This window comes from Ziziphus jujuba, chromosome 5 (genome assembly GCF_031755915.1).
Source record: "Ziziphus jujuba cultivar Dongzao chromosome 5, ASM3175591v1".
In the NCBI taxonomy this organism is placed as follows: Eukaryota; Viridiplantae; Streptophyta; class Magnoliopsida; order Rosales; family Rhamnaceae; genus Ziziphus; species Ziziphus jujuba.
The window spans coordinates 14,830,733-14,842,881 of NC_083383.1; the positions used below are offsets into that span (position 1 = coordinate 14,830,733).

A 12,149-nucleotide genomic window follows, 5' to 3' on the forward strand; every position below is an offset into this window, starting at 1 on the left:
TATTATGGATAACATAATTATTAAAAAAAAACTTATATGAATAATAATTAAAGAAACCAATATAATTTATTTTAGATAATTTAGTTATTTCTACAAACTTCTAAAATAATAATAATAACTCCATTTTGTCTATATCTATTTTGTTAAAATTAACTTTTTATTAACAAAATTATAGTATATTACGTTCTTTCATCAAAGCTCATACAATATTTAGCATGATACAATATATTACATTATAATACAATTCAATTCTTACATATTAAATGTATCCTTTCTTAATTTTACTAATTAATTTTATTGAAAAACATGGATTTAACATAGATTGTATTTGTAGGAACCATTAACCGTTGTTGACTTAAATGACTAACATTGAGTATCATTGACCGAAGAGGACCATGCATTGACCGATGAAAATTTCACAAAAATTGCTTTGGAAATTGGTCAAGTTCGAATATAATTTTAATAAAAAAAAGTATAATATATTACATTCCTGCACATATAACAATTAATACAATATACCACGTTACATTATAATACAGTCCAATCCAATATGATATAATTAATACAGCTGCATACCAAATATATCCCAATCAATTGTACTAAATTAATCTCATTGAAATACATACGTTTAGATGGGATAATTTAATTACAAACCATTTGGCCGATTTTAACTTAAATTGATTATCAATGCCCTGCATTGACCAATTGTTGACCAGCCAGAAATTCACAAAAAAAAAAAAAAATTGCCTGGGAAATTGGTTAAGTTGGAAAATATTTTTTTAAATATTTTTAATTAAATTTTGTTTTAGATTTATATTACAAATTATTTAAAATAAAAACTTTATAAATTCTTATTCCATTTAACTTATATGATTATTCCAAACAAATGATAGTATTAAAATATCCAATTTAATCTAATCTTATTATATCCATATTTCTGTCCAATATAACGATCTAAAAGAATATATGCAGATTGTCCAATCAACATGGATTAATTCCCCATTCATGAACAAAAACCAACAAGCAATAAATGAACAAGAAAATGCGATAAAGGGATCTCAATATATCCGTGGCGATTTTCTCTTAGGAAATCTGCCATCCTTACTTCCTAGGGAGTTCATTCTTCCCTCTTCTCCTCTATTGGTGTTCGGCTTTGGTTTAGTTTTCTTCAAATATCACCCTTCCCGACCCTCCTTAGCCTTATGAAAACCCATAACACTCACCTGATTCCTATTCACGAAGCACTAAGATCACTCACTTTACAACCACAATCTAACCCGAACTCTCTGATAAATCTCAAAGTTCTAGTTGGCAAGGTCCTTACCTCCAGAAATTTCCGTCGTTTACTATCACATAAATTGTTATGAAAACCTAGAAGTTAAGGGGCAAAGTTCAAATAGAAAAGTTGGATAAGAATACCTTCAAATTCTCCTTTGACCGAGTAGAGGACAAAAATCTAATCTTCATTAACAGACCGTGGACATTTAATGGAGCACACCTTATTCTCAAAAAATGGCCGGACTCCTTAGCCCTAGCAGAAATTTCTTTCCAATTTTCTACATAGATACACGGCTTTCCACCTCTGTACCTTCACGAGGGCACACCAGCTTCAATTGGAAACCAAATTGGAAAATTTCACCCAGAGTCTCGTAAATGGAAGAGTGTAGTAGCACAGAGGTGCCTCCGCTTCAGAGTTGATATAGAAGTTGAAAACCCCATCCCAGCAGGCTTTTTCTTGGAGAGATCGGAAGGGACAGAACCATGGATCCAGTTCAAGTATGAGCGTTTAGGAGATTTTTGCTACAGGTGTGGATGCCTTACACACATTCCTGGAAAATGCCCTATCCATGTACCAAAGAAAATCTCCACAAAATCCGGAGTGGTGGCAAGACTATATGAACCTTGGATGAGATCGGAATCACCGGGGAGTCTGACCTTCATCAACCCACCGATGGCAGCCGGTGAGCAAAGCCAGACCGACAGAGGGAAGGAGATTTGTGAATCTCGAGACGTTGTAGTTTCCAACACGTATGGGCATGAGGAAGAAAGGCGCCGCAAAGTTTCGGTACCTGAAGTTAAGGATGGGAACGATGGTAGCCATTGTCAGAGAGTGCTAGAAAATGAATTTGAAAATATCAGAGAAATGTCTCCTGAATTGAATGCTTTAAGCCTTACTGTTAAAGAGCACGTTTCAGAGCTTGAGGAGGATCTCAAAACAACCGTCTTTCAGTTATTAAGAAACCCTAGTTTCAATTTAGTGGGCTTATCCAAATGGGCAGCAGATGCTATCAAGTTTCTGATAACCACTAAAGCTGGGGAAATAAGTATGTTGGGCCATTTGCACTTATTTGAAACGGTCGGACTGGGTGACCCTTTAGGTAATAGTTCTTCGGGTTTTAAAAAGAACATAGAGGATGAGGCCCTTTTTCTTAATACCCATAAAAGGCCAGCAATCACAGAATTGGGGAGGGCTTCAAAAGGACTACGCAGATTTGAGGAAGCCTAGGATGGGCTTGAGGATGTAAGGAACGGCATTGATTTAAAACTCTTGGAACCCAGTAGGTACCTGGAACCTCTTACTAAACATCTTCAAGAGGTTCAATTAGCAGAGTCTCAAGTTAGAAATCAACATGCCAGTGAAAAAGATATCCAGGATTTCCCTTCCAATAGAGAAGAAGAGGAATACACACAGCCACTCCTTACACTTGATAATTCAAGAATTCCCCAGTCTCAGAATGGAGCTCCTTCTCGTCAATGGTCTTGGAAATGGGAAGCCAGGAAAAAAGCTCAAATCCTTAGAGGAAGGGAAGAGAGCTCCACTTCTAGAAGATTTTTGGATTTTCAGTAGACCGAGGAGGCGGGCGGTCGCATAACCCCCTCAGCCATGAAGCGCTTCTCGTGGAACTGCAGGGGTTTGGGGCACTCAGATGTTGTCAAAGTTCTTTGAAATCACATTCAAAGGTTTAATCTGAACTGTGTGTTCCTCTGTGAAATGAAATGCGATAGGAAAAGGATGGAACAGATTAGCAGATGATTGGGTTTTTAGAATTTTGAGATTGTTGAAGTAAAAGGGAGAGCAGGAGGATTATGTTTGATGTGGTCTGAAGATGTTAATCTGGTTATTTCCTCGGTTTCAGAGCGATTCATCCGTGGAGATATTTATGAAGAGGATCAGAGTACAAGTTGGAGCTTTGTTGCTTGTCATGGTACACCTTATCATGGAGAAAAGAGAACTTTCTAGAATCTCATCACCAACTTAGTCCTCAATTTAAACAAATCTTGGCTTCTTTTTGGGGACCTCAATGAAATTATCGATTACTCGGAGAAATACAGAGGTCGTGATATTTGGAAAAGGAAGCTATATCCAAAACAGTTTTTACAAGACGTTGCCAGAATTGATCTTGGCTTTTCTAGAAGTCATTTTACATGGGATAATCGTCAAGGAGGACAAGCTTTAATAAGAGAAAGGCTGGATAGAGCGGTGGCTGACAATGAATGGCTCAATTGCAATCCTCATGCGGTGTTGGAGCACCTTCACTTTGAAGAATCATATCACTGTCCGATTCTTATTAGTTTGGACAGGGAGAAACCGAAGTTGAGAAGACCCTTCAGATTCGTAAAAGCCTAGACAGATGATGAATCAAGCTGGTACGTGGTGGAGAAAGCTTGGACTGTAGAGCGGCGAGCTGGGAACGAACGCTTTAAACTCAAAAGAAGTTTGATAGACACTGCAAGGGCTCTAAAAGTTTGAAACAAGTCCATTTTTGGGTTTGCGGATCAATAAATAAAAAAAATGAAGCAGGAACTTATTTTCTTACAACAGCACGATGAAAGGAATTTTAGTAAAGAAGAAGACATCCTCACTAAGTTAAGGACGTATCAAAACAGGTGGGAGTCCATTCTCAGGCAAAAATCAAGAGAGCTTTGGCTGAAGGAATGTGATAGGAACACGAAGTTCTTCCATGCTAGCTTACTCATAAGGAGAAAAAAGAACCTAATTTTGGCGATTAGGGAAAACCAAAGCTAGATTCATGGGATTGACTCGTTGAGACTTTATTTCACTCGATACTTTCAAGAACTATTCAAAACTGATCACCCAGATATTCCTGAAGATTTGAGGAATCTTGGAGAATGCTTTATTTTCCAAGAAGAAAATTCAGAACTGATGAGAATACCAGAGTCAAAGGAAATTAAAAAAACAGTGTGAAGTTTTCACCCACACAAAAGTCCTGGCCCAGATGGTTGCTCTGGTATTTTCTTTAGGAATTATTAGAGTATAGTTCAAGAGAAAGTGACCGGGTTCACTCAAGAATGCTTCAGATTAAAGCGAATCCCCAAGGACATGAACGAGACTTTCCTTGTCCTCATTCAGAAATCCAAGCAGCCCCAAAACTTCAACCAGTTTCGACCCATAAATCTGTGCAATTTTGTCTATAAGATAGTGGCGAAAATCATTGCCACCAGGTTAACCAAGGTTTTAGATAAAATTATTTATCCAAATCAAGGTGCCTTTGTGAAAGGAAGATGGATCACCAAAAATACTGCAGTAGCTCAAGAATTTATTCATAAAGTTTGAAACCATAAGGGAAAGAAAGGTTTGATGATTGTTAAGATTGACCTTAAGAAGGCCTACGATCGTTTGGAGTGGGATTTTAGAAGATTGATTCGGAGTTGTGTTAGTACAGTCAAATACACTCTTCTCTTGAACGGTAGCATCTGTGATTCTTTCACCCTAAAAAGAGGTCTTCGACAAGGTGATCCTTTCTCCCCTTTTCTCTTTATCTTGTGTTCTGAATTCTTAACTAGACTCCTGAGGAGAGAAGAAGACCAAGGAAGATTGCACGATATTAAAATAGCCTAGAATGCCTCAGCGGTCTCTCATCTCATGTACGCAGATGACCTTCTCATTATGTGTAGAGCAGACAATACTGAAGCTTCGGTCGTTAAAGAGTGCCTCAACTCCTATTGCACTTGGTCGGGTCAGATGGAAAATTCAGAAAAGTCAAACATCCTTTTTTCCAATTCTACTAGCAAGAAGGATAGAGAGATGATTAAACAAACTTTGGGTTTTAAAGACATAGGCCCAAAAGCCATTTACTTGGGAAACACGTTTGTTTTCGAAAGGAACAAAACTAAGGATTTCTTTAAGATGAAAGAAAGAATCAAAGATAGATTGGAAGGTTGGAATAAAAATCTTCTTTCGAAATCGGGTAAAACGGTGCTGATCAAATCGGTTGTCCAAGCCATCCTTACCTATACTATGTCTACCTTTCACCTTCCTCTTGGTTTATGTGAGGACCTTGATGGGTTGGTTAGAAGATTCCAGTGAGAGTCTAAGCCTAGCTCCAAAGGTTATCTAGCTTTGAAGTTTTGGGAAGAGATATGCAGACCCAAAGAGATGGGGAGTCTCAGCTTTAGAAGATTTAAAGATTTCAATTTGGCTTTGTTAGCTAAGTTGGGATGGAAACTTGCTAATGGAGAAGAGCGTCTCTAGACCAGTTTGATGAATGCCAAATACCTCAAAAATGAATCCTTTTTTAGCTACAAACTGAAGAAAGGTTCCTCTTGGGTTTGGAAAGGAATTCTAAAGTCTAGAGATATTTTTAGGTCTGGGGTTTGTTTTAGTATAGGAGATGGCTTTGTTTTAGTATAGGAGATGGCTCCTCCATTGATTTATGGAAGGCCCCTGGGTTCCAGGTCTCCCGAACAGATGCCCCACAGCTAGAGATGGGACAGTTAGCCCCCGGTGGAGGAAGGTTTATGAAATTTCGGATTCAAGTAGCCATCAGTGGAAAGAGGATGTGGTTAGACAAATTTTTGACTATACTTCTGCAGATGCTATTATGAACTTAGTTTGGCTTTCTGTTCAATGTACGGATAAGCTTTTATGGATAGAAATAAGGAAGGCAAGTTCTCAGTCAAAAGTTGTTATAATCTATTGGTTAGATACTCTAATTCTGGTGAAGGCAATATTTTGTGGAAAAATCTATGGAACCTTAAAATTCATGATCGGCTGAAGCTTTTCCTATGGCGAGTGATGTCAAATGTGATCCCTACAACGGAGGTTGTTACCAGGAGACTTGGAAGAGGGGATCAATACTGTCTTTTTTGTGGTGCCGAGCAAGAAACTTATTCTCATATTTTTAAAGATTGCCATTTCATAAAAAGGTTGGCTTTTGCGAGCAATTGGGGTCTCAAGATTGATTTTTGATCTGCTTCGAATTTAGAAGATCTTGTGAAGCTTTGTATCAACCCGAGTTCTGACATAAATCATCATTCTCTTAGTAGTATGGAGATAACTACCTTTCTTCCCTGTTTGATGTATTTTGTTTGGAAGTGCAAAAATGAAATTATATTCTCAGGTGCTTGTTTTTCTGGAAGTGAGGTTATTCGCTTTAACATCATGGTGGAGGATTTTTTGAAGGCTTCTATGGCTTCTACTGATTACTCTGCTACTTCTAAGAAGTGATGGAAAGCTCCTCTCAAAAGATGGTGGAAAATGAACACAAATGCAGCTTACTCTGAAGGTCAAGCTGGCCTTGCTTTTATGGTTAGGGACGGGAGAGGCAAGCTTTTATACCTTGCGTCCAAATGTATCCCATGCTCATCTCCCCTAGAAGCCGAACTTGAAGCTGTTGTATAGGCAACTAAAGTTGCAGCAGATCATAAGTGGGATTTGATAGAGTGGTCTTCCGATTCAGCAACGGTGGTTGAAAATATCTCTAAAATAGAAGATCGTTCCGGTTGGAATCCTAGATATGACTTTTTGTTAATTCGCTCTTGGTTTTCCAATTTCAATTGGGTTCTAAGTTGGAATCCTAGAAGCTCTAACTACTTAACGGACTGCATTGCTAAGTTAGCTTTAAAAGATAGCAAGTTTTTTAATGTGGAGAAAAGTAATCTAGAATCCCTTCCTTGGGTCATTTTGGATGTTTATCCTCCAAATTGCTTTATACTGGTATTTGTTTGTAATCCCCTCTTTGGAGGGGTGTTTTGCTTTTGTTTTCTTTTTCCTCTCAATTAATTACCTTTATCAAAAAAATAAAAATAAATTCCCCATTCTAAATTTTCAATTTATTTTATTTTATAAAAGAATGGATCATTTTCTACAAACATGTAACATAAAAAAATATACACGTGGAAATAGGTAGATTTATTACATGGAATCGTGCGCTGGTAAGCGCGATGTGGAATATCAAAGGTTGGCAACAACTAGGAAAGAGAGGCGGTCCAATTGAACCGCTCCAGTCCACTTTAACAAAGTCGGTTAACTTAAACCCCACACGTCTTCCATCACGTCTACGCCATCCCATTATTCTCATGACACGTGACAACAGCTGTTTGCTTTCTTTCTTTTTCCATCACCTCAGGCCAGGCTCAAGGAGTGAAACCAACCAAAGCTATATTTCTATTACTCTGACAAAAATCCCCCTCCTCCTTTCCTCAAATTACAAGTCGCTACCCTTCTGAAATCTGAAATTGTTTACTGTTGTATGATTTTGACCTTCAAATACGTGTCTTTGAAAATTTTCCAAACATAAAAGTCAAAACCCTTGAAACCGCGTTCGTCTAAAATTTCCTACTCCAATGTGGAATTGTTTTGTACTTTGGTATCAACGATCCTAAAATTAAATCATACCCAAAAAAAACAAAAAAAATATTTAATTTATGAAATATAAAAAAAATTTGCTACTTGTGGCAACTAGTAAGTCACTATCAATAACCCAGGTACAAAAAAAATGAATTTATAAGGTACTTGTACCCCTTAACCCAAGTTCAAGTAATAAGAGGCAGTCATATATACGGATGTATTCATCTTTTAAATTGTAAAAATCAGTCAAATCTTTATCTTTATAATTTACTTTTTCCTTTATCCCAATAAAAAAGAAAGGAAAAGAAAAGAAAGTTATGATCAATAAGGTTTTTAACAGTTTTATTTATTTATTTCGTCTTTGGGATCTAACCGCTTATGTGATAATTCACCATCAATGGAGGTTTTGAACAGTTGATACGACAATGTATACTGAAGTTTTAACAGTTTTTATTTTAACTTTTTCTTTGGTGAAAAATAGAGGTCTTAACAGTTTTATGTGATAATTCACTATCAATAGAAATCTCAACAGCTAACGTGACACTTTCATCGACAAAATGGTAAAATGTGAATCATCAATAGCAATCTAATATGGTGCTAGAATTAGTTTTTTAAAAAATCAATTAATTAATTAATAAACTCAGCTTCAGTCTCACAAATAGCAAAAACAAAATCAAATCAAACCAAACCATACCAAATCCAAGCCGTGGTGAGCAAATCAAAAACACTCATTAGAGTTTTTCTTTTTTTTTTTTAAATCAGATTATATATATACAATTTACCCAGACACCAACCCATGTGGAAGGGCAAAAAGCACATTTGTGGAACTCCAGAAATGGCGATTTATCGAATTTTGATCAGATTTGAATTTAAACTCTGCTAATGAATTTGATCTATTTATTATTATTATTATTATTATTTTTTTTTTTTGGCTAGGATTTTTCAATGGGCTACATGGTTTATCAGAAGCATGAGATTCAGTGATTCACCTAGGTCATTTTCAAAGCACCAAATAATTTTTCAATTATAACAACAAACCAGAAACAAATTTCCACCAAACAAACCCTTCATTAATAAATCCATATATACAAATACAGATTTTACATAAATCATAATGAAATATAAAATTAATTGCTTTCTTTTCTGGGAGAGACTTACAACAAACCCCCAAAAGAAAACAACACACACCAACAACACTAGCACATAGATATAAATTTCCCTAACAAACAAATTTGGATGTACAAACAAGTTTTTCTCTTTCCCGTTTAAAAAAAATTAGGAAAGTAGAAGAACCAGAAAGCAAATCCCTAATTCCTGAATCAGACTAACTAATTAGACTTAGCCCCAAAAATAACCAACCCTTAGTCATACCAAATCCAACCGTAATATCTTCAACAAATCGTTCGTAGCTTCTTCGTTGCTCAAACCAACACCGCTCTTCTTCTTCGCGAAAAAACCCGGAATAGGCAGCGAACTCGGCGGCGGCGACGCTATGGAAACGAACGACCCGGCGTAAAACTTCGAATCCCAATTACCCGAATCCGGTTTCTTCCCGGATCCCTTAACCGGAGCTCCACGTTTCTCGTCCTTGTTGACGACCTTCTTTGGCGATGGTGGCCGATTTATAGCGGTGGCTACAGTAAACTCCTCTCCTCGTTTCAGTATCTTCACTTGACCCATCACGAGGTCAGCGGCGGCGGCGGCGGCTGTGGGGGCGGCGGGTTTCTCGACCTTCGGCGGCGAGGAGTTCTTGGGTCGAGATGTGCTCCGCTTGCTTTTGTTCCGTTGTTGGGTTTGGATCCGGGACGACCCGTTTGAGTTTCGGATGGATTTCTTAGGAGGGAACGTGGTGGTTTGTGAAGGGAGAGGGTTTTGAAGACAATCCTGAGGATTGAGAACTGCCATAACCATCTTCGTAAAAAATCAAAGAATATTAAAAGAAAATCAGAGAAAGTTTGATGAAATTTTGCAGAGAGAGAGAGAGAGAGATAGAGAGAGAGAGAGAGAGAGAGCTTTGCTTTTGCAAAGAAGAAGGGAAAGTGTACATAGCAAAGAGGGCTACACGGCTGGGTTGGGTTTTATAGGGAAAGTCAGATACAGGAGCAATATTGTCCAAAGAAAATTGAAATAAAAAACGAATTATTTATTTTTTTATTTTGATAAAGAAATAGGAAACGATTACTACGAAACGGGCAATAATGCAATATGGAAATATAAAATAAATATACACTCTGAACAAAAAACACAAAATTAAATAAAAACACGGTCGAGTCCAAACACGTATTGGTTTAGTTGACCGAATAGAAAAAGTAAAAAAATAAAAATTAAAAACATATTTGTTTATTTTATATCTATTTAATAGTTATACCTTCTCTACATTTGATATAAAATAGACATATAGTTTGGAAGAATAACAGTAATGTCCTCACCACCTTTAACACAATTATTAGAGGTTATAAAATGGCTAAAACACCCTTTAGAAATTGTAATAATATCAACTACATCATTGTGTGGATTGCTAATTGTATGGTGCAAAAGTTTGGAAAACTTATTCTCTATTTGGTATAAAAAATTATTTTATTTAATAGAGCTATAAAAAAAATTCCTAAAACATACAGAGAGATGAATTTTGTAAAAAATGTCAAACAGTATATGCAATAGTGAAATTCATCCAAAATAAAATACAAGAGAAATAAAAGAAAATCATAAACTTTTCTTATAAAAGAAGACTTAAAATATATGAATTCAATGTAGTTTTTATTATTATTTTTATGAAAGCATGAAAACGTTTATTTCGTTAATATGCATATAAAAATTTCATATAGCTTTTAGAATAAAAAAAAAATCAATAAAAGTGTTTAGAGAAACTAAGTAGTGTTTTTAAGATCTCAAAAAAAAAAAACAAAGTAGTGTTTTAAAATAATAAACTAATGAAACCCAGTTTTTTTTCTTTTTCTTTTTCTTTTTGATAAACGTTTCGTTTTATTTATTTTTTTTGAAAAGAAAACGTTTCGTGGTTGATTGATGGTTATCTAATTTGGACTTATTCCAAAGTAGTTAGGACTACTGCTTTTTTTTTTTTGGGGTCAAGAAAAAGCAAAAAGACTAATGCTACTTGTAACCACCTATCAAGGCCAAATCCATAACTGCTAGTTAAAAAATAGAAAATGAAGATAATGCATACAAAAAATAAATAAAACAAGAGTGTCATCAATTGCAATTTGTTAACATTTTTATTTCTTTTCCTTAAAAAATAAAAAATAATAATAATAACTATTTATTTCTTCAAACGTAGGTCAAAATTACAACGAATTAAAATGATATGTACCAATTGCCTCTTATTATAATAAGGATGGAGATATATATTAAGTGAATATAATTCTATAATACTAAATTAAGTATGTATGGTGCTGTACTAGGATAATGGAGATACATATTTGGTGACTATATAATACTAAATTTAGTATATATGGTGCTGTACTAGTATATTCAAAATCTAATTGGAAACTTTTCGACAATGCTTTGTATATATATATATATATATGTACAACCTTTCTTGTTCCATTTGCTTAGTTGGTAAGGAACAAGGTTTGATTATGCTGGTTATTCTTTTTCTCTTTTTGACACCCCCCAATGGGAGTTTGGTTCTTATTCTTAGATTCCTATCCAAGAAAACAAGAGTGCTAGTCACACCTTAATTTACCAACCATATCCATGAAGCTCGTGATTACGAATTAATTATTTGAAATCCGGATTTGTTGGTGCATATGGTGTCGATTCCATTACTCGATCTGCCAAACTCTGACCGATCGTCTAATAAATGAGGCTATTTTATGATCAAACTTATTGTTTTTTCTTTGTTATAATTGTTTAGTTCGTATTATTGTAGAAAAATTTAAAAGAAATAAAAATCATATTCAATTAGGTTAAATTTAAAAAAAAAAATGGTAATTCAATTTGTATCATATATACATAGTAGAGAGTTTTCTTAGTAGAAAGTTTTCGATTATGTATACTCAAGTTGTGTAAAAGATGAATTTTATGTTGTAATAATTTATATTGAAATTGTTATTGTTATCAACCGATAGATCTTACACAAAATATTAAACTGTAATTTATAACTAATTAATCAAAACTATAAACTTCAAAAAGCAACTATTGAAATTCTTTTTGTATGATCTTGCAAAATATAAAATATAAAATCAAATGCGACAGAACAGTAATATATAATATACTGTTTTCTAACCCTTTTTCTCTCAATTTTCTCAAACAAACCCAGAAGTGATCCTACTTTATCTAATGTACAGTATCGTATACATACACACACACACACACACTTGTAATACTAGGACAAGTCAATTTTTTAAATGGTTGAACTCATATGCAGTCACAAAATTCATTCACAACATTTTTTAACACACACAAAATAATAATAATAATAAATTGAAATAAATCAATTAGACTTTTAAAGAATACTGATCCTTTAGTGTAATAAATCAAATGAAATATTATATAGAATTTATGCCTAAAGATTTTACTGTATAAATTAGTAAATAAG

At 34.8% G+C, this 12,149-nt stretch overlaps 1 protein-coding gene across 1 annotated transcript; it reads right to left on the reverse strand.

Annotated features, from left to right (window-relative positions):
- Positions 1 to 8,639: 8,639 nt before the first annotated feature.
- LOC107423764 (uncharacterized) lies at positions 8,640 to 9,652 on the reverse strand. The gene has a single exon (XM_016033383.4). It carries the CDS (start codon positions 9,500 to 9,502, stop codon positions 8,957 to 8,959), a length of 546 nt encoding a protein of 181 aa, XP_015888869.3. The 5' UTR covers positions 9,503 to 9,652; the 3' UTR covers positions 8,640 to 8,956.
- Positions 9,653 to 12,149: the final 2,497 nt, after the last annotated feature.

Bases quoted from the DNA above. Each gene is read 5' to 3' on its own strand.
- LOC107423764 (XM_016033383.4), bottom strand. From the start codon at position 9,502: ATGGTTATGGCAGTTCTCAATCCTCAGGATTGTCTTCAAAACCCTCTC.